At 48.3% G+C, this 24177-nt stretch overlaps 1 protein-coding gene across 2 annotated transcripts in view; it reads left to right on the plus strand.

The window, feature by feature from the left end:
- The window catches only part of aoc1 (amine oxidase copper containing 1), a 222085-nt gene extending 198151 nt beyond the window's left edge, over positions 1 to 23934 (plus strand). For both annotated transcript variants that reach the window (XM_068031031.1, XM_068031030.1), the window contains 2 exons: positions 11509 to 11641; positions 11859 to 23934. In XM_068031031.1, the coding sequence (XP_067887132.1) occupies positions 11509 to 11641; positions 11859 to 12134 (409 nt within the window). In that variant the 3' untranslated portion in view covers positions 12135 to 23934. The remainder of the gene's footprint in view (positions 1 to 11508; positions 11642 to 11858) is intronic.
- Positions 23935 to 24177: the final 243 nt, after the last annotated feature.

The raw sequence follows: 24177 nt of genomic DNA on the forward strand, positions 1-24177 counted from the left end.
AATATCCTGGGGGGGAGATTTGCTAGTGCTCTTCGGGGGGGGTTTAAACTAATTCAGCAGGGGAATGGGAATCTAAATTGTAGTTCCAGTGTACAGGATGTTGAGAGTAGTGAGGTCAGGGATAAGGTTACAAGGACGCAAGAGGGCACTGGCAAGCAAGAACTTGGTTTAAAGTGTGTCTACTTCAACGCCAGGAGCATCCGGAATAAGGTGGGTGAGCTTGCAGCATGGGTTGGTACCTGGGATCTCGATGTTGTGGCCATTTCGGAGACATGGGTAGAGCAGGGGCAGGAATGGATGTTGCAGGTTCCGGGATTTAGATGTTTCACTAAGAACAGAGAAGATGGTAAAAGAGGGGGGGGGGGTGTGGCATTGTTAATCAAGGAGAGTATTACAGCGGCAGAAAGGACGTTTGAGGACTCGTCTACTGAGGTAGTATGGGCCGAGGTTAGAAACAGGAGAGGAGAGGTCACCCTGTTGGGAGTTTTCTATCGACCTCCAAATAGTTCCAGAGATGTAGAGGAAAGGATAGCAAAGATGATTCTTGACAGGGGCGAGAGTAACAGGGTAGTTGTTATGGGAGACTTTAACTTTCCAAATATTGACTGGAAATACTATAGTTCGAGTACTTTAGATGGGTCAGTTTTTGTCCAGTGTGTGCAGGAGGGTTTTCTGACACAGTATGTAGACAGGCCAACCAGGGGCGATGCCACATTGGATTTGGTACTGGGTAATGAACCCGGCCAGGTGTTAGATTTAGATGCAGGTGAGCACTTTGGTGATAGTGATCACAATTCGGTTAGGTTTACCTTAGCGATGGGCAGCGACAGGTATATACCGCAGGGCAAAAATTATAGCTGGGGGATGGGAAATTATGATGAGATTAGGCAAGATTTAGGATGCGTAGGATGGGGAAGGAAACTGCAGGGGATGGGCACAATCGAAATGTGGAGTTTATTCAAGGAGCAGCTACTGCGTGTCCTTGATGAGTATGTACCTGTCAGGCAGGGAGGAAGTTGTCGAGCAAGGGAGCCGTGGTTTACTAAAGAAGTTGAAGCGCTTGTCAAGAGGAAGAAGAAGGTTTATGTTAGGATGAGACGTGAAGGCTCAGTTAGGGCGCTTGAGAGTTACAAGCTGGCCAGGAAAGATCTAAAGGGAGAGCTGAGAAGAGCGAGGAGAGGACATGAGAAGTCATTGGCGGATAGGATCAAGGAAAACCCTAAGGCTTTCTATAGGTATATCAGGAATAAAAGAATGACTAGAGTGAGATTAGGGCCAATCAAGGATAGTAGTGGGAAGTTGTGTGTGGAATCAGAGGAGATAGGGGAAGCGTTAAATGAATATTTTTCGTCAGTATTTACAGTAGAGAAAGAAAATGTTGTCGAGGAGAATATTGAGATACAGACTACTAGGCTAGATGGGATTGAGGTTCACAAGGAGGAGGTGTTAGCAATTTTGGAAAGTGTGAAAATAGATAAGTCCCCTGGGCCAGATGGGATTTATCCTAGGATTCTCTGGGAAGCCAGGGGGGAGATTGCAGAGCCTTTGTCTTTGATCTTTATGTCGACATTGTCGACAGGAATAGTGCCGGAAGACTGGAGGAGAGCAAATGTTGTCCCCTTGTTCAAGAAGGGGAGTAGAGACAGCCCTGGTAATTATAGACCTGTGAGCCTCACTTCGGTTGTGGGTAAAATGTTGGAAAAGGTTATAAGAGATAGGATTTATAATCATCTTGAAAAGAATAAGTTCATTAGCGATAGTCAGCACGGTTTTGTGAAGGGTAGGTCGTGCCTCACAAACCTTATTGAGTTTTTCGAGAAGGTGACCAAACAGGTGGATGAGGGTAAAGCAGTGGATGTGGTGTATATGGATTTCAGTAAGGCGTTTGATAAGGTTCCCCACGGTAGGCTATTGCAGAAAATACGGAAGTATGGGATTGAAGGTGATTTAGAGCTTTGGATCAGAAATTGGCTAGCTGAAAGAAGACAGAGGGTGGTGGTTGATGGCAAATGTTCATCCTGGAGTTTAGTTACTAGTGGTGTACCGCAAGGATCTGTTTTGGGGCCACTGCTGTTTGTCATTTTTATAAATGACCTGGAAGAGGATGTAGAAGGGTGGGTTAGTAAATTTGCGGATGACACGAAGGTTGGTGGAGTTGTGGATAGTGCCAAAGGATGTTGTAGGGTACAGAGGGACATAGATAGGCTGCAGAGCTGGGCTGAGAGATGGCAAATGGAGTTTAATGGGGAAAAGTGTGAGGTGATTCACTTTGGAAGGAGTAACAGGAATGCAGAGTACTGGGCTAATGGGAAGATTCTTGGTAGTGTAGATGAGCAGAGAGATCTTGGTGTCCAGGTACATAAATCCCTGAAAGTTGTCACCCAGGTTAATAGGGCTGTTAAGAAGGCATATGGTGTGTTAGATTTTATTAGTATGGGGATCGAGTTTCGGAGCCACGAGGTCATGCTGCAGCTGTACAAAACTCTGGTGCGGCCGCACCTGGAGTATTGCGTGCAGTTCTGGTCACCGCATTATAGGAAGGATGTGGAAGCTTTGGAAAGGGTGCAGAGGAGATTTACGAGGATGTTGCCTGGTATGGAGGGAAGGTCTTACGAGGAAAGGTTGAGGGACTTGAGGTTGTTTTCGTTCGAGAGAAGGAGGAGGAGAGGTGACTTAATAGAGACATATAAGATAATCCGAGGGTTAGATAGGGTGGATAGTGAGAGTCTTTTTCCTCGGATGGTGATGGCAAACACGAGGGGACATAGCTTTAAGTTGAGGGGTGATAGATATAGGACAGATGTGAGAGGTAGTTTCTTTACTCAGAGAGTAGTAAGGGCGTGGAATGCCCTGCCTGCAACAGTAGTAGACTCGCCAACTTTAAGGGCATTTAAGTGGTCATTGGATAGACATATGGATGAAAATGGAATAGTGTAGGTCAGATGGTTTCACAGGTCGGCGCAACATCGAGGGCCGAAGGGCCTGTACTGCGCTGTAATGTTCTATGTTCTAAGTCTCCAACCGATCTATATCCTGCTGTATCCTCTGACAATCCTCATCACTATCCGCAACTCCACCAACCTTTGTGTCGTCCGCAAACTTACTAATCAGACCAGCTACATTTTCCTCCAAATCATTGATATATACTACAAACAGCAAAGGTCCCAGCACTGATCCCTGCGGAACACCACTAGTCACATCCCTCCATTCAGAAAAGCACCCTTCCACTGTTACCCTCTGTCTTCTATGACCGAGCCAGTTCTGTATCCATCTTGCCAGCTCACCTCTGATCCCGTGTGACTTCAACTTTTGTATCAGTCTGCCATGAGGGACCTTTTCAAAGGCTTTACTGAAGTCCATGTAGACAACATCCACTGCCCTTCCTTCATCAATCATCTTCGTCACTTCCTCAAAAAACTCAATCAAGTTTGTGAGATACGACCTCCCCTTCACAAAACCATGCTGCTTCTCGCTAATAAGTTCATTTGTTTCCAAATGGGAGTAAATCCTGTCCCGAAGAATCCTCTCTGATCGTTTCCCTCCCACTGATGTAAAGCTCACCGGCCTGTAATTCCCTGGATTATCCTTGCTACCCTTCTTGAACAAAGGAACAACATTGGCTATTCTCCAGTCCTCTGGGACCTCAGCTGTAGCCAATGAGGATACAAAGATTACTGTCAAGGCCCCAGCAATTTCTTCCCTTGCCTCCCTCAGTATTCTGGGGTAGATCCCATCAGACCCTGGGGACTTATCTACCTTCATGCTTTGCAAGACGCCCAACACCTCCTCCTTTTTGATAACGACATGACCCAGACTATCTACACCCCCTTCCCTAGGCTCATCATCCACCAAGTCCTTCTCTTTGGTCAATACTGATGCAAAGTACTCATTTAGTACCTCGCCCATTTCCTCTGGCTCCACACATAGATTCCCTTCTCTGTCCTTGAGTGGGCCAACCCTTTCCCTGGTTATCCTCTTGCTCTTTATGTACGTATAAAAAGCCTTGGGATTTTCCTTAATCCTGTTTGCCAATGACTTTTCATAACCCCTTTTTGCCCTTCGGACTCCTTGCTTAAGTTCCTTCCTACTGTCTTTATATTCCTCAAGGGATTCGTCTGTTCCTAGCCTTCCAGCCCATACGAATGCTTCCTTTTTCTTTTTGATGAGGCTCACAATATCCCGCGTTATCCAAGGTTCCCGAAACTTGCCAAACTTATCCTTCTTCCTCACAAGAACTTGCTGGTCCTGGATTCTAATCAACTGACGTTTGAAAGACTCCCACATGTCAGATGTTGATTTACCCTCAAATAGCCGCCCCCAATCTAAATTCTTCAGTTTCTGCCTAATATTGTTATAATTAGCCTTCCCCCAATTTAGCACCTTCACCCGAGGACTCCTCTTATCCTTATCCACAAGTACCTTAAAACTTATGGAATTATGGTCACTGTTCCCGAAATGCTCCCCTACTGAAACTTCGACCACCTGGCCGGGCTCATTCCCCAATACCAGGTCCAGTACGGCCCCATCCCTTGTTGGACTATCTACATATTGTTTCAAGAAGCCCTCCTGGATGCTCCTTACAAATTCTGCCCCATCCAAGCCCCTAGCACTAAGTGAGTCCCAGTCAATATAGGGGAAGTTAAAATCACCCACCACTGCAACACTGTTACCTTTACATCTTTCCAAAATCTGTCTACATATCTGCTCCTCTACCTCCCGCTGGCTGTTGGGAGGTATGTTGTAAACCCCCAACATCATGACTGCACCCTTCCTATTCCTGAGCTCCACCCATATTGCCTCGCTGCATGACCCCTCCGAGGTATCCTCCCGCAGTACAGCTGTGATGTTCTCCTTCACCAGTAATGCAACTCCCCCACCCCTTTTACATCCCCCTCTATCCCGCCTGAAGCTTCTAAAGCCTGGAACATTTAACTGCCAATCCTGTCCTTCCCTCAACTCAGTCTCTGTAATAGCAACAACATCAGAGTTCCAAGTACTAATCCAAGCTCTCAGTTCATCTGCCTTACCTGTTGTACTTCTTGCATTGAAACAAATGCACTTCAGACCACCAGTCCCGCTGTGCTCCGCAACATCTCCCTGCCTGCTCTTCCTCCCAGTCTTACTGGCCTTATTTACTAGTTCCCCCTCATTTATTTCACTTGCTGTCCTACTGCTCTGGTTCCCACCCCCCTGCCACACTAGTTTAAACCCTGTCCTTGTCCTTCTAGTTGGTAGAGGTCGTGGGTTCGGAAGGTGCTGTCATGGCAGAGTCCAGTTGCTTCTCCTCTGCTGCAGAGAAAACACCAGCTTAAAACTACAGATGGGGAGGGGCTTGACACATGACAGTCAGTCATACAAAGCTGTATAGCTGTTAGCAAGATTTCTCTCTTGCTAAAAAGAACAGGTAGTTCCTTTCAACTTCCTGGATCTTGGTTCTTGCTGGGGACTGAGCAGATATTTCATCTCCCTCCTCACAGTCATTTCAGTGTAGCATACAGTGTTGCAAATTAAGTGACCCATCCTAAGCTTTTCTTTTTTAAATGTCTTTTAAAAAAAAATTCAGATCTCCAATCTGTAGATTAAAGAAAATTATCATTCAACAAAGCACATTGGTTTAACAGTTTGTTAAGGGAAGATTGTGTCTAACTAACGTGCTTGAATTTTTTGAGGAGGTAACAAAGAGGATTTTGATGAGGGCAGTGTGTTTGATGTAATCTGTTTAGATTTTAGCAAGGCTGTTGACAAGATCCAACACGGCAGACTGATCAGTAAATTAAAAGCTCTTGGGATCCAAGAGAAAGTGGCAAGGTGGATCCAATATTGGCTCAGTGACAGGAAACAAAGGGTAATGGTTGACGGTGTTTTTGTGACTGGAGGGCTGTTTCCAGTGGGGTTCCACAGGGCTCCGTACTGGATCACTTACTTTTCGCAATATTTATCAATGATTTCCACTTAAATGTAGGGAGTATGAATAAGAAGTTTGCAGATGAGACAAAAATTGGCCGATAATGAAAAAGAAAACTGTAGACTGCAGGAAGATATCAATTCACGAGTCAGGTGGGTGGAACAGTGGCAAATGGAGTTCAATCCGGACAAATGCATTTGGGGAAGGCTAACAAGGCAAGGGAATACACAATAAATGGTGGAATATTGAGAAGTGTGGAGGAACAAAGGGACCTTGAAGTGCATTTCCACAGATCCCTGAAGGTAGCTGGACAATTAGATAAAGCGGTCAAGAAGGCATCCAGGTACTTGCTTTTATTGGCCAAGATTCAGGATGTAAGAGCTGGGAGGTTATGATGGAACTGTATGAAACACTCGTTCGGCCACAGCTGGATCACTGTGTACAGTTCTGCTCATGGTGCTATCAGAAAGATGTGATTGCACGAGAGAGGGTGCAGAGGAAACTTACAAGAATGTTGCCAGGAATAGAAAATTTTAGCTATGAGAAAAGATTGGATAAGCTGGGTGTTTTTCTTTGGAACACAGGAGACTGAGGGAAGATTTAACTGAGGTGTATAAAATTATGAGGGGCCTAGTGTTATGAATGCTGGACTTTGTAACATGATTATGTTTTAAAAATTGTGATTTATAAAAGTTTAAGATGGCGTCCGGAAGGTCAGATGACCTCACATCCTAATCCATGCTAGTCGACAAGACAGAAATATTGGTAACCAGGACAACAGAGAGCACAGGTCAAAGACTATTTTGGGGGAGAAACAGAGACTTCAGCGGTAGCAGATTATTGGGTCATAAGCAAGGAGACAGTGATTCTGAAGATGCAGATTTACCAAGCAGCTCTGGGAGTAATGGAAGTCCCAGGTGGCTCTGTGAAACTAAACTTCTGGACTTTGCATATTGGAACAGGACAATAAGCTATTGACTTTTGAGTCCAGATAAATTGAACAGATTTTTTTTTTAATTTATTCATGGGATGTGGGCATCACTGGCCAGACCAGCATTTATTGCCCATCCCTAATTGCCCTTGAGAAGGTGGTGGTGAGCTGCCTTCTTGAACCGCTGCAGTCCATGTGGGGTAGGTATATCCACAGTGCTGTTAGGAAGGGAGTTCCAGGATTTTGACCCAGTGACAGTGAAGGAACGGCGATATAGTTCCAAGCCAGGATGGTGTGTGACTTGGATGGGAACTTGCAGGTGGTGGTGTTCCCATGTATTTGCTGCCCTTGTCCTTCTAGTTGTTAGAGGTCTCGGGTTTGGAAGGTGCTGTCTAAGGAGCCTTGGTGCATTGCTGCAGTGCATCTTGTAGATGGTACACACTGCTGCCACTGTGCGTCGGTGGTGGAGGGAGTGAATGTTTGTAGATGGGGTGCCAATCAAGCGGGCTGCTTTGTCCTGGATGGTGTCGAGCTTCTTGAGTGTTGTTGGAGCTGCACCCATCCAGGCAAGTATTCCATCACACTCCTGACTTGTGCCTTGTAGATGGTGGACAGGCTTTGGGGAGTCAGGAGGTGAGTTACTCGCCGTAGGATTCTTAGCCTCTGACCTGCTCTAGTCGCCACGGTATTTATATGGCTATTCCAGTTCAGTTTCTGGTCAATGGTAGCCCCTAGGATGTTGATAGTGGGGGATTCAGCGATGGTAATGCCATTGAATGCCAAGGGGAGATGTTAGATTCTCTCTTGTTGGAGATGGTCATTGCCTGGCACTTGTGTGGCGCAAATGTTACTTGTTACTTTTCAGCCCAAGCCTGGATATTGTTCAGGTCTTGCTGCATTTCGACACTGACTGCTTCAGTATCTGAGGTGTCACGAATGGTGCTGAACATTGTGCAATCATCAGCGAACATCCCCACTTCTGACCTTGTGACTGAAGGAAGGTCATTGATGAAGCAGCTGAAGATGGTTGGGCCTAGGACACTACCCTGAGGAACTCCTGCAGTGATGTCCTGGAGCTCAGATGATTGACCTCCAACAACCACAACCATCTTCCTTTGCGCTCGGTATGACTCCAGCCAGCAGAGGGTTTTCCCCCTGAATCCCATTGACCTCAGTTTTGCTTGGGCTCCTTGATGCCATACTCGGTCAAATGCTGCCTTGATGTCAAGGGCAGTCACTCTCACCCACCTCTTGAGTTCAGCTCTTTTGTCCATGTTTGAACCAAGGCTGTAATGAGGTCAGGAGCTGAGTGGTCCTGGCGGATCCCAAACTGAGCGTCACTGAGCAGGTTATTGCTAAGCAAGTGCCGCTTGATGGCACTGTTGATGACACCTTCCATCACTTTACTGATAGAGAGTAGGCTGATGGGATGGTAATTGGCCGGGTTGGATTTGTCCTGCTTTTTGTGTACAGGACATACCTGGGCAGTTTTGCACATTGCCGGGTAGATGCCAGTGTAGCAGTTGTACTGGAACAGCTCGGCTACGGGTGCAGCAAGTTCTAGAGCACAGGTCTTCAGTACTATTACCGGAATATTGTCAGGGCCCATAGCCTTTGCAGTATCCAGTGCCTTCAGTCGTTTCTTGATATCACGCGGAGTGAATTGAATTGGCTGAAGTCTGGTTTCTGTGATGCTGGGGACTTCAGGAGGAGGCCGAGATGGATCATCAATTGAAGGCAGACAGGCTGTAAGAAGGGAACCCAGTAGTTGCCACCCTCAGAGAAGGCTGTAAGAAAGACAGTGGCGTCAGCCTCGAGAGAGAGATAGGGAACACCTGCTCTTGGAAGCTTGAGTCAGTGAAAGGCTGTGAAAACCTGATCCTGTTTTGAAAGTTGAAATTTACGGAGAAGGAAAAGCCAAACAGGATTACCAGGAATCGCCTCATTCACAGACCTCCTAGCACTTGTGAGCTGGACAAGTGAGTGAAGAGGACATTGAGAGGAGTTTGGAACTTTTAACCACAAAGATTTCACCATCAAAAAGGACAGTGTAACGTATAATAAGTGTGGTGTGAGTTTTTCAAGTGTTTTAAGTAAAGAGAATACTCTTCTCAGTATTTTGTAAGTAGCTGGTATGCCAAATTACAATTAGTTAATGTTTTGTCTTTTACTACAGCTATTAGCACTCCCTATGCCTTTGTTCTGTGACATCTCTGTCACTTAATCTCTCCTGCCCTATCACACACCTTCCCTTTTGTTCTAATTCCCCCTTCCTCTTTTTCACAAAGTCGATTACATTTCTAACCTTTGCCAGTTCTGATGAATGGTCAGTGACCTAAACCGTTAACTCTGTTTCCCTCGCCACAGATACTGCCAGACCTGCAGTCGTTAGCTTTTGTATTAGTTAATGAGGATTTCTTTTAGTTTAATTGTTATAATCAGTCTTAAAACATGAAATCTTGTCATGTAATTCTTTAAATGGGTCTGGGGATTCATATCTTGTATTTTAACATTACTGAGATCGTAATCCCGAGAGAGAGTGGGAAGGAAGGAACTATTTCCATCATCAGAGAGGACAAGATCCAGGGGGCATAGCTTTACAGTAATTGGTGGAAGGATTCAAGGGGAGGTGAGTAATTTTTTCACCCAGAGGATGGTGACGATCTGGAACTCACTGCCTGAAAGGGTGGTAAAGGCAGAAACCCTCATCGAATTTTAAAAAACAGTTGGATATGCAGTTGAAGTGCCGAGAGCTAGTAATTGAGATGAGAACAAATAGCTCCTTTTCAGCTGGCATGAACACAAACTTTCTGTCTGTCTGTCTCCCTGCACTACTCTCTCTCTGTCTCTCTCTCTCTCAGGCCCTCTCTTTTTATCTGTCTTCTCTCTCTTTGTCTCTGTCTGTCTCTCCTTCTCTCTATCTCTGTATCTCTCTCTGTCTCCCTCTCTCTCTATATCTGTCTATCTCTGTTTCTCTCCCTCTATCTCTGTATTGCCCTCTGTCTCTTTCTCCCTCTCTGTCTCCCCATCCCTCTGACATAAGAAGATAAGAAATAGGAGCAGGACTAGACCATTCGGCCCATCGAGCCTGCTCCGCCATTCAATACAATCATGGCCGATCTTAGGATTCAATTCCACTTTCCCGCCCACTCTCCATATCCCTTGATTCCCTCAGAGACCAAAAATCTATTTATCCCAGCCTGAAATGTATTCAATGATGGAACATCCACAATCCTCTGGGGTAGAGCCAAAGATTCACAACCCCCTGAGTGAAGTAATTTCTCCTCATCTCAGTCCTAAATGATTGGCTCCTTATCCTGAGACTGTGTCCCTATGTTTTATATTCACTGACCAGTGGAAACAATCTCTCAGTGTTGACCCTATCCAGCCCCGTTAGAATCTTGTATGTTTCAATGAGATCACCTCTCATTCTTCTGAACTCTAGAGACTATCGGCCCAATTTACTCAGCCTCATCATAGGACAAACTCCCTCATCCCAGGGACCAATCTAGTGAACCTTCACTGTACCACCTCCAATGCAAGTATATCCTTTCTTAGATATGGAGACCATAACTGCATTCTTTGGGCTGAATTTTAATCGCACTCTGTGTTCCTCAGCGCCACGCTTTCAACTCAGTGGCCTTCCGACACGGAAGGAGGAGCCCCCGTGATATTACGCGCAGGGGCTCATTTAAATAGTGGGGCCAGAGTGGCCACCCCCGATGACGTGTAGGGGCGGCCTCCGCATCCCCAGCAATGGCCTCCAGAGCCAACGCACAGGCACCGGCACCATTTTTAAAGGGCTTTAAGCCCTTAGAATTAATTTTAATTTTTAAAGGGACATCCATTGTCATTTTTATTAAATATAAAATTAAGTGATGGAGGTTCTTTCCCAACCATCCCCCCAATGGGCATTTCATTGCCTAAAATGACCAACAATTTATTTTTCATATAACTGAACTTTCACCCCCAACCTTCAATCTTTTGCCCTTCAACCCTTTCCCACCATCCCCACATCCAATCAAAATTGATTTTCCCGCTCCCCCATCCCACCCACCGCCCCCCTCCCCCCACCCCCACACTGCCCTGGAAATTTTATTCCTCCCCTTTCCCCACCAGGTTCTCTCCTCGAAACGCCGTGTGGATTTCCAAAGGTGCACGAACGCAGAACGGAGACCGCAAATTCAGCGTGGTACAGCCGCCGCCTGCAGGAGTGTAAATTTGAATATCATTAATGTTAATTTACATATGGAGATGAAGGGACCGCCAGCAGGTGACAGGGGGCCGCACTGAGGTCCCCCCATCACTGGCAATATGTGGCGGGCCCTTCTCAATGTCATGGGATGAGGCGGGCCTCTCCCCGCAGAATTCTACCTCTCCCACACCGCAAACCAAGGATCCAGTAATATTCAGCCCAGTATTCCAGGTGTGGTCTCACTAAAACCCTGTACAATTGTAGCAAGATTTCCTCATTCCTGTACTCCAATCCTAATTGCTTGCCGTACCGGCATGCTAACTTTTTGTGTTCCTTGTACGAGTACATCCAAGATTCTCTGAACATCAACACTTAGAAGTTCCAAAACTTTTAAAAAATAGTGTGTTTTTCTATTCTTCCTGTCATAGTGAATAACCTCGCGCTTCCCCATTGTGACCATTGTGTTTCTGTTGTCAGGTACCAATTGGCAGTGACTCGATTCCGAGACAAGGAGGAGTGCAGCAGCAGTCTGTATCTTCAAAACGATCCGTGGGATCCAACCATCAGCTTTGAGAACTTTATCCGCAACAATGAAAACATCACCAACCAGGTAGTACAGTCTCTCAGACAGGACCAGACGCTATTAATGAGACTCCACGATAGGCCTGAAGCCCATTATCAGCCTGAGTGAGGGGCCTAGCTCTGAGCCACAGCCCAGCTAACAGCAACCAGTCCGAGAGAGAGTTTTTAAGAGAAATTCAGCTTTCAGTTAACTATTTTTAGGATCAGTTGATTATTGATGTTGGTCGTATTTCTGTTTATTACAGGATCTGGTTGCCTGGGTAACAGTTGGCTTCTTACACATTCCACATTCAGAAGATGTTCCAAACACGAGCACCCCCGGTAACGCAGTTGGGTTTTTCCTCCGGCCGTTCAACTTTTTCCAGGAAGATCCGTCAGTGGCCTCGAGGAGTACGGTGATCGTGCGGCCTGATGAAGATTCCAGCTCCAGAGTGAAGATCCAGAAATGGACACCGGACCCTCGTGACCACTGCCTGTCAGAAACCCCCTTCACTTATAATGGCACCTACTTACCTGACTAAACCCTCAGTGTGTGGGCACAAAACCAATCAACATACCTGGTAAATACCCCATCAAGACTCACCACTCACACCCGGTACAGAACCCGTTAACACAAACCACCCAGACCCGGTACAGAACCCGTTATCACAAACCACCCACACCCGGTACAGAACCCGTTAACACAAACCACCCACACCCGGTACAGAACCCGTTAACACAAACCACTCACACCCGGTACAGAACCCGTTAACACAAACCACCCACACCCGGTACAGAACCCGTTAACACAAACCACCCACACCCGGTACAGGACCCGTTAACACAAACCACTCACACCCGGTACAGAACCCGTTAACACAAACCACTCACACCCGGTACAGAACCCGTTAACACAAACCACCCACACCCGGTACAGAACCCGTTATCACAAACCACTCACACCCGGTACAGAACCCGTTAACACAAACCACCCACACCCGGTACAGAACCCGTTAACACAAACCACCCACACCCGGTACAGAACCCGTTAACACAAACCACTCACACCCGGTACAGAACCCGTTAACACAAACCACCCACACTCGGTACAGAACCCGTTAACACAAACCACCCACACCTGGTACAGAACCCGTTAACACAAACCACCCGCACCCGGTACAGAACCCGTTAACACAAACCACTCACACCCGGTACAGAACCCGTTAACACAAACCACCCACACTCGGTACAGAACCCATTAACACAAACCACCCACACCCGGTACAGAACCCATTAACACAAACCACTCACACCCGGTACAGAACCCGTTAACACAAACCACCCACACCCGGTACAGAACCCGTTAACACAAACCACTCACACCCGGTACAGAACCCGTTAACACAAACCACCCACACCCGGTACAGAACCCGTTAACACAAACCACCCACACCCGGTACAGAACCCATTAACACAAACCACTCACACCCGGTACAGAACCCGTTAACACAAACCACCCACACCCGGTACAGAACCCGTTAACACAAACCACTCACACCCGGTAATAAACCCGTTAACACAAACCACCCAGACCCGGTACAGAACCCGTTAACACAAACTACTCACACCCGGTACAGAACCCGTTAACACAAACCACCCACACCCGGTACAGAACCCGTTATCACTCACCACTCACACCCGGTACAGAACCCGTTAACACAAACCACTCACACCCGGTACAGAACCCGTTAACACAAACCACTCACACCCGGTACAGAACCCGTTAACACAAACCACCCAGACCCGGTACAGAACCCGTTATCACAAACCACCCACACCCGGTACAGAACCCGTTAACACAAACCACCCACACCCGGTACAGAACCCGTTAACACAAACCACCCACACCCGGTACAGAACCCGTTAACACAAACCACCCACACTCGGTACAGAACCCGTTATCACTCGCCACTCACACCTGGTACAGAACCCATTAACACAAACCACCCACACTCGGTCCAGAACCCGTTAACACAAACCACCCACACCCGGTACAGAACCCGTTCTCACAAACCACCCACACCCGGTACAGAACCCGTTAACACAAACCACCCACACTCGGTCCAGAACCCGTTCTCACAAACCACCCACACCCGGTACAGAACCCGTTAACACAAACCACCCACACCCGGTACAGAACCCGTTATCACAAACCACCCACACTCGGTCCAGAACCCGTTATCACTCGCCACTCACACCCGGTACAGAACCCGTTAACACAAACCACCCAGACCCGGTACAGAACCCGTTATCACAAACCACCCACACCCGGTACAGAACCCGTTAACACAAACCACTCACACCCGGTACAGAACCCGTTAACACAAACCACCCACACCCGGTACAGAACCCGTTAACACAAACCACCCACACCCGGTACAGAACCCGTTAACACAAACCACTCACACCCGGTACAGAACCCGTTAACACAAACCACTCACACCCGGTACAGAACCTGTTAACACAAACCACCCACACCCGGTACAGAACCCGTTAACACAAACCACCCACACCCGGTACAGAACCCGTTAACACAAACCACTCACACCCGGTACAGAACCCGTTAACACAAACCACTCACACCCGGTACAGAACCCGTTAACACAAACCACCCACACCCGGTACAGAACCCGTTAACACAAACCACTCACACCCGGTACAGAACCCGTTAACACAAACCACCCAGACCCGGTACAGAACCCGTTATCACAAACCACCCACACCCGGTACAGAACCCGTTAACACAAACCACCCACACCCGGTACAGAACCCGTTAACACAAACCACTCACACTCGGTACAGAACCCGTTAACACAAACCACCCACACCCGGTACAGAACCCGCTAACACAAACCACCCACACCCGGTACAGAACCCGTTATCACTCGCCACTCACACCCGGTACAGAACCCGTTAACACAAACCACCCACACCCGGTACAGAACCCTTTATCACTCGCCACTCACACCTGGTACAGAACCCGTTAACACAAACCACCCACACCCGGTACAGAACCCGTTAACACAAACCACCCACACCCGGTACAGAACCCGTTAACACAAACCACCCACACCTGGTACAGAACCCGTTAACACAAACCACTCACACTCGGTACAGAACCCGTTATCACAAACCACCCACACCTGGTACAGAACCCGTTAACACAAACCACCCACACCCGGTACAGAACCCGTTAACACAAACCACCCACACCTGGTACAGAACCCGTTAACACAAACCACCCACACCCGGTACAGAACCCGTTAACACAAACCACCCACACCTGGTACAGAACCCGTTATCACAAACCACTCACACCCGGTACAGAACCCGTTATCACAAACCACTCACACCCGGTACAGAACCCGTTATCACAAACCACCCACACTCGGTACAGAACCCGTTATCACTCGCCACTCACACCCGGTACAGAACCCGTTATCACAAACCACCCACACCCGGTACAGAACCCGTTATCACAAACCACCCACACCCGGTACAGAACCCGTTATCACAAACCACTCACACCTGGTACAGAACCCGTTAACACAAACCACTCACACCTGGTACAGAACCCGTTATCACAAACCACCCACACCCGGTACAGAACCCGTTAACACAAACCACCCACACTCGGTCCAGAACCCGTTAACACAAACCACTCACACCCGGTACAGAACCCGTTAACACAAACCACCCACACTCGGTCCAGAACCCGTTAACACAAACCACTCACACCCGGTACAGAACCCGTTATCACTCACCACTCACACCTGGTACAGAACCCGTTAACACAAACCACCCACACCCGGTACAGAACCCGTTATCACAAACCACCCACACCCGGTACAGAACCCGTTATCACAAACCACCCACACCCGGTACAGAACCCGTTAACACAAACCACCCACACCCGTACAGAACCCGTTAACACAAACCACCCACACCCGGTACAGAACCCGTTATCACAAACCACCCACACCCGGTACAGAACCCGTTATCACAAACCACCCACACCCGGTTCAGAACCCGTTAACACAAACCACCCACACCCGGTACAGAACCCGTTATCACTCGCCACTCACACCTGGTACAGAACCCGTTAACACAAACCACCCACACTCGGTCCAGAACCCGTTAACACAAACCACTCACACCCGGTACAGAACCCGTTATCACAAACCACTCACACCTGGTACAGAACCCGTTAACACAAACCACCCACACTCGGTCCAGAACCCGTTAACACAAACCACTCACACCCGGTACAGAACCCGTTATCACTCACCACTCACACCTGGTACAGAACCCGTTATCACAAACCACCCACACCCGGTACAGAACCCGTTATCACAAACCACCCACACCCGGTACAGAACCCGTTATCACAAACCACCCACACCCGGTACAGAACCCGTTATCACAAACCACCCACACCCGGTACAGAACCCGTTAACACAAACCACCCACACCCGTACAGAACCCGTTAACACAAACCACCCACACCCGGTACAGAACCCGTTATCACAAACCACCCACACCCGTACAGAACCCGTTAACACAAACCACCCACACCCGGTACAGAACCCGTTATCACAAACCACCCACACCCGGTACAGAACCCGTTATCACAAACCACCCACACCCGGTACAGAACCCGTTAACACAAACCACCCACACCCGTACAGAACCCGTTATCACAAACCACCCACACCCGGTACAGAACCCGTTATCACAAACCACTCACACCCGGTACAGAACCCGTTATCACAAACCACCCACACTCGGTCCAGAACCCGTTATCACAAACCACTCACACCCGGTACAGAACCCGTTATCACAAACCACCCACACCCGGTACAGAACCCGTTATCACAAACCACCCACACCCGGTACAGAACCCGTTATCACAAACCACTCACACCCGGTACAGAACCCGTTAACACAAACCACCCACACTCGGTACAGAACCCGTTAACACAAACCACTCACACCCGGTACAGAACCCGTTATCACAAACCACCCACACTCGGTCCAGAACCCGTTATCACAAACCACCCACACCCGGTACAGAACCCGTTATCACAAACCACCCACACCCGGTACAGAACCCGTTATCACAAACCACTCACACCCGGTACAGAACCCGTTATCACAAACCACCCACACCCAGTACAGAACCCGTTATCACTCGCCACTCACACCCGGTACAGAACCCGTTAACACAAACCACCCAGACCCGGTACAGAACCCGTTATCACAAACCACTCACACCCGGTACAGAACCCGTTATCACAAACCACTCACACCCGGTACAGAACCCGTTATCACAAACCACCCACACCCGGTACAGAACCCGTTATCACAAACCACCCACACCCGGTACAGAACCCGTTATCACAAACCACTCACACTCGGTACAGAACCCGTTATCACAAACCACCCACACCCAGTACAGAACCCGTTATCACAAACCACTCACACTCGGTCCAGAACCCGTTAACACAAACCACCCACACCCGGTACAGAACCCGTTATCACAAACCACCCACACCCGGTACAGAACCCGTTATCACAAACCACTCACACCCGGTACAGAACCCGTTATCACTCACCACTCACACTCGGTCCAGAACCCGTTATCACAAACCACTCACACCTGGTACAGAACCCGTTATCACTCACCACTCACACCTGGTACAGAACCCGTTATCACAAACCACCCACACCCGGTACAGAACCCGTTAACACAAACCACTCACACCCGGTACAGAACCCGTTATCACAAACCACCCACACCCGGTACAGAACCCGTTATCACAAACCACCCATACCCGGTACAGAACCCGTTAACACAAACCACCCACACCCGGTACAGAACCCGTTAACACAAACCACTCACACCCGGTACAGAACCCGTTATCACAAACCACCCACACCCGGTACAGAACCCGTTAACACAAACCACCCACACCCGGTACAGAACCCGTTAACACAAACCACTCACACCCGGTACAGAACCCGTTAACACAAACCACCCACACCCGGAACAGAACCCGTTATCACAAACCACCCACACCCGGTACAGAACCCGTTAACACAAACCACTCACACCCGGTACAGAACCCGTTAACACAAACCACTCACACCTGGTACAGAACCCGTTATCACAAACCACTCACACCTGGTACAGAACCCGTTAACACAAACCACTCACACCCGTACAGAACCCGTTATCACAAACCACCCACACCCGGTACAGAACCCGTTAACACAAACCACTCACACCCGGTACAGAACCCGTTATCACAAACCACTCACACCTGGTACAGAACCCGTTAACACAAACCACTCACACCCGGTACAGAACCCGTTATCACAAACCACTCACACCTGGTACAGAACCCGTTAACACAAACCACTCACACCCGTACAGAACCCGTTAACACAAACCACTCACACCCGGTACAGAACCCGTTATCACAAACCACCCACACCCGGTCCAGAACCCGTTAACACAAACCACTCACACCCGGTACAGAACCCGTTAACACAAACCACTCACACCCGGTACAGAACCCGTTATCACAAACCACTCACACCTGGTACAGAACCCGTTAACACAAACCACTCACACCCGGTACAGAACCCGTTAACACAAACCACTCACACCCGGTACAGAACCCGTTATCACAAACCACTCACACCTGGTACAGAACCCGTTAACACAAACCACTCACACCCGTACAGAACCCGTTAACACAAACCACTCACACCCGGTACAGAACCCGTTATCACAAACCACCCACACCCGGTCCAGAACCCGTTATCACTCACCACTCACACCTGGTACAGAACCCGTTATCACTCACCACTCACACCTGGTACAGAACCCGTTATCACAAACCACCCACACCCGGTACAGAACCCGTTAACACAAACCACCCACACCCGGTACAGAACCCGTTAACACAAACCACTCACACCCGGTACAGAACCCGTTAACACAAACCACCCACACCCGGTACAGAACCCGTTAACACAAACCACTCACACCCGGTCCAGAACCCGTTATCACTCACCACTCACACCCGGTACAGAACCCGTTAACACAAACCACCCACACCCGGTACAAAACCCGTTATCACAAACCACTCACACCCGGAACAGAACCCGTTATCACAAACCACCCACACCCGGTACAGAACCCGTTAACACAAACCACCCACACCCGGTACAGAACCCGTTATCACAAACCACTCACACCCGGTACAGAACCCGTTATCACAAACCACCCACACCCGGTACAGAACCCGTTATCACAAACCACTCACACCCGGTACAGAACCCGTTATCACAAACCACCCACACCCGGTACAGAACCCGTTAACACAAACCACCCACACCCGGTACAGAACCCGTTATCACAAACCACTCACACCCGGTACCGAACCCGTTATCACAAACCACCCACACCCGGTACAGAACCCGTTAACACAAACCACCCACACCCGGTACAGAACCCGTTATCACAAACCACTCACACCCGGTACAGAACCCGTTATCACAAACCACCCACACCCGGTACAGAACCCGTTATCACAAACCACTCACACCCGGTACAGAACCCGTTATCACAAACCACCCACACCCGGTACAGAACCCGTTAACACAAACCACCCACACCCGGTACAGAACCCGTTATCACAAACCACTCACACCCGGTACAGAACCCGTTATCACAAACCACCCACACCCGGTACAGAACCCGTTAACACAAACCACCCACACCCGGTACAGAACCCGTTATCACAAACCACTCACACCCGGTACAGAACCCGTTATCACAAACCACTCACACCCGGTACAGAACCCGTTATCACAAACCACCCACACCCGGTACAGAACCCGTTATCACAAACCACTCACACCCGGTACAGAACCCGTTATCACAAACCACCCACACCCGGTACAGAACCCGTTAACACAAACCACCCACACCCGGAACAGAACCCGTTATCACAAACCACCCACACCCGGTACAGAACCCGTTAACACAAACCACCCACACCCGGTACAGAACCCGTTATCACAAACCACTCACACCCGGTACAGAACCCGTTATCACAAACCACCCACACCCGGTACAGAACCCGTTATCACAAACCACTCACACTCGGTCCAGAACCCGTTATCACAAACCACCCACACTCGGTACAGAACCCGTTATCACTCACCACTCACACCTGGTACAGAACCCGTTATCACTCACCACTCACACCTGGTACAGAACCCGTTATCACTCACCACTCACACCCGGTACAGAACCCGTTAACACAAACCACTCACACCCGGAACAGAACCCGTTAACACAAACCACCCACACCCGGTACAGAACCCGTTATCACAAACCACTCACACTCGGTCCAGAACCCGTTATCACAAACCACTCACACCTGGTACAGAACCCGTTAACACAAACCACTCACACCCGGTACAGAACCCGTTAACACAAACCACTCACACCCGTACAGAACCCGTTAACACAAACCACCCACACCTGGTACAGAACCCGTTATCACAAACCACCCACACCCGGTACAGAACCCGTTAACACAAACCACTCACACCCGTACAGAACCCGTTAACACAAACCACCCACACCCGGTACAGAACCCGTTATCACAAACCACCCACACCCGGTACAGAACCCGTTATCACAAACCACTCACACTCGGTCCAGAACCCGTTATCACAAACCACCCACACTCGGTACAGAACCCGTTATCACTCACCACTCACACCTGGTACAGAACCCGTTATCACTCACCACTCACACCCGGTACAGAACCCGTTAACACAAACCACTCACACCCGGAACAGAACCCGTTAACACAAACCACCCACACCCGGTACAGAACCCGTTATCACAAACCACTCACACTCGGTCCAGAACCCGTTATCACAAACCACTCACACCTGGTACAGAACCCGTTAACACAAACCACTCACACCCGTACAGAACCCGTTATCACAAACCACCCACACCCGGTACAGAACCCGTTATCACAAACCACTCACACTCGGTCCAGAACCCGTTATCACTCACCACTCACACCTGGTACAGAACCCGTTATCACTCACCACTCACACCTGGTACAGAACCCGTTATCACTCACCACTCACACCTGGTACAGAACCCGTTATCACTCACCACTCACACCTGGTACAGAACCCGTTAACACAAACCACTCACACCCGGAACAGAACCCGTTAACACAAACCACCCACACCCGGTACAGAACCCGTTATCACAAACCACTCACACTCGGTCCAGAACCCGTTATCACAAACCACTCACACCTGGTACAGAACCCGTTAACACAAACCACTCACACCCGTACAGAACCCGTTAACACAAACCACCCAGACCCGGTACAGAACCCGTTATCACAAACCACTCACACCCGGGACAGAACCCGTTATCACAAACCACCCACACCCGGTACAGAACCCGTTATCACAAACCACTCACACCTGGTACAGAACCCGTTAACACAAACCACCCACACCTGGTACAGAACCCGTTATCACAAACCACCCACACCCGGTACAGAACCCGTTATCACAAACCACTCACACCTGGTACAGAACCCGTTATCACAAACCACCCACACCCGGTACAGAACCCGTTATCACAAACCACCCACACCCGGTACAGAACCCGTTAACACAAACCACTCACACCTGGTACAGAACCCGTTAACACAAACCACCCACACCTGGTACAAGGTTTTTTTCTGTCCTGGCATTGCCAGAGGGTAAATTCTCAGCTCACACTCTGAGAGATTGGAAATGACAGAAGCAGTGAATTGTGCAGAACAGAAGGACCCCATTCATCCCATCCTGTCTGTGCAGGTACTTTGAACGAGCTAGCCAATTAATCCTTTCCCCAAACCGCCACAATTTGTTTCCTTCTCAAGTATTTCACCAATTCTCTTTGAAAGTTACTGTCAAATCTCCTCCCACTGCCCTTTCAGGGAGCGAATCCCAGTTTGCAATAACTCACTGTGTAAAAATGAGTCTGCATGTCATCTTTGGGTGTTTTGCCGATCACCTTAAATCTGTTGATAGGCCCATGGTCTCTTTCTGTGCCATAATTCTTTCTACGTTTCTGTGTCCTCTGGATAATTACGCTTCTGTCACGAGAAACATTTCCTCTTCAGTTACTTTATCAAAACCATTCATAATTTTGAACTCCTCTGTTAAATTTCCTCTTAACCTTCTCACAACATGCAAGCATAGGAGCAGGAGTCGGCCATTCGGTCCCTCGAGTCTGCTCCGCCATTCGATAAGATCATGGTTAATTGGGTTGTGGTCTCAATTACATTTTCCTGTCTGCACCCCCATAACCCTTGACTCCCTTGTCTATCAAAAATTTGTCTAAATCCGCCTTGAATAAATTCAATGACCCAACCTCCACTGCTCTCTGGGGAAGAGAATTCCACAGACTAACAGCTCTTGGAGAGAAAAATAATTTCTCATCATCTCCATCTTGAAAGAGAGACCTCTTATTCTTAAACTGTGTCCCCTGGTTCTAGTCTCTCCCACAAGGGGAAACTTCCTTCCAACACCCACCCTGTCAAGTCCCCTCAGGATCTTATATGTTTCAATAAGATCACCTCTCATTCTTCTAAACTCCAGTGGGTCTCAGCCCAACTCTGTTCATCCTTTCTTCGTAAGATAACCCCTTCGTCCCCAGAATGAGTTGAATGAACCTTCTCTGAACTGCTTCTAATGCAATGATATCCTTTTTCAAATAAGGAGACCAAAACTCTGCACAGTGCTCCAGATGTGGGCTCACCAAGGTCCTGTACAGCTGCAGTAAAACATCCCTAATTTTATACTCAATTCCCCTTTGCAATAAAGGCCAACATTCCATTTGCCTTCCTAATCACATGCTGTACCTGCATATTAACCTTTTGTGATTCATGTACCAAGACACCCAGATCCCTCTGTATCGTAGAGTTCTGCAATCTCTCTCCATTTTAATAATATACAGCTTTTCTATTCTTCCTGCCTAAGTGAACAAGTTCACATTTCCCCACATTATACCTTATCTGCTAAATTTTTGCCCACTCACTTAACCCATCTATATCCTCTTGTAGACTATTAACCTCCTCTTGACAACTTACTTTCCTTCCTATCTTAGTGTCATCGGAAAATTTAGCTGCTATACATTCGATCCCTTGATCTAAGTCATTGATATAAATTGATAATAGTTGAGGCCCCAGCACTGAACCCTGTGACACTCTAGTTACAGCGAGCCAACCTGAAAAAGACCCATTTCATAGAATCACAGAATCGTTACAGTGCAGAAGGAGGCCATTCGGCCCATCGTGTCAGCACTGGCTCTCTGAAAGAGCAATTCCTTCACTTCTATTCCACCATAACCCTGCACGTCCTTCCTTTTCATATAACTGTCTAACAGACCTTAACCACTCGCTGCGTGAAAAAGTTTTTCCTCATGTCACTTTTGCTTTTCTAGCCAAATACTTTAAATCTGTGCCCTCTCGTTCTCGATTCTTTCACGACAGGAAACAGTTTCTCTCTATCTACTCTGTCCAGACCCCTCATTTATCCCAACTCCCTGCTTCCTTACGTAACCAATCATTTATCCATGCTGATATGTTACTCCCTACACCATGTAACCTCTGCTCTAAGGAGAACAATCCCAGCTTCTCCATTATCTCCATGTAACTGAAATCACTCATCCCTAGTCACATTCGACTAAATCTCCTCTCCACCCTCTCCATCTGAAATGAACTCTTTCCCGCTCCACTGAGTTTCAGGTTTGTGATCAGGAGCCACATCTCCAGCCCAGAGAGTAGAGATCTGTTTGGACACACAATTGTCGCCTTGTCTGAGTTCCATTCCCTGACCAGAGATTGATAATTGGACTGGGGACAGTTCCTCTGGTGATCAGGGATACACCAGGCTGAACACAGGCTGACTGGGCCATCAGGCTGCGAGTTAAAGGGACAGCTCCCCTCAATCCTGTTAAAGGGGCCTCACATCCTGTAATTTTGTAGTTTGAGAATGAATTGGTTTGCGTTGGGCTGAAGGGCCTGTTTTATGCTGTATAACTCTATGACTCTAGAATTCAGGACTGTAATTGAAATAGGAACCACTAACGTCAGATTGTTAGAAACCGATGTAAGAAACAATAATTTCTGTATTAAGCTATGAATAAAATTCAAAACTGCATTCAGTGATCAGAAACTGTCAGCATCACCAGTTTAATGGGATTCACATACACTGACTGAAAGGGACCAATAACCTGCTGACTCCTCAGTTTGGGTTCGGCCAGGGCCACTCAGCTCCTGACCTCATTACAGCCTTGGTTCAAACATGGACAAAAGAGCTGAACTCAAGAGGTGAGGTGAGAGTGACTGCCCTTGACATCAAGGCAGCATGTGACCGAGTATGACATCAAGGAGCCCTAGCAAAACTGAGGTCAATGGG

Source organism: Heterodontus francisci, chromosome 5 (genome assembly GCF_036365525.1).
Source record: "Heterodontus francisci isolate sHetFra1 chromosome 5, sHetFra1.hap1, whole genome shotgun sequence".
In the NCBI taxonomy this organism is placed as follows: Eukaryota; Metazoa; Chordata; class Chondrichthyes; order Heterodontiformes; family Heterodontidae; genus Heterodontus; species Heterodontus francisci.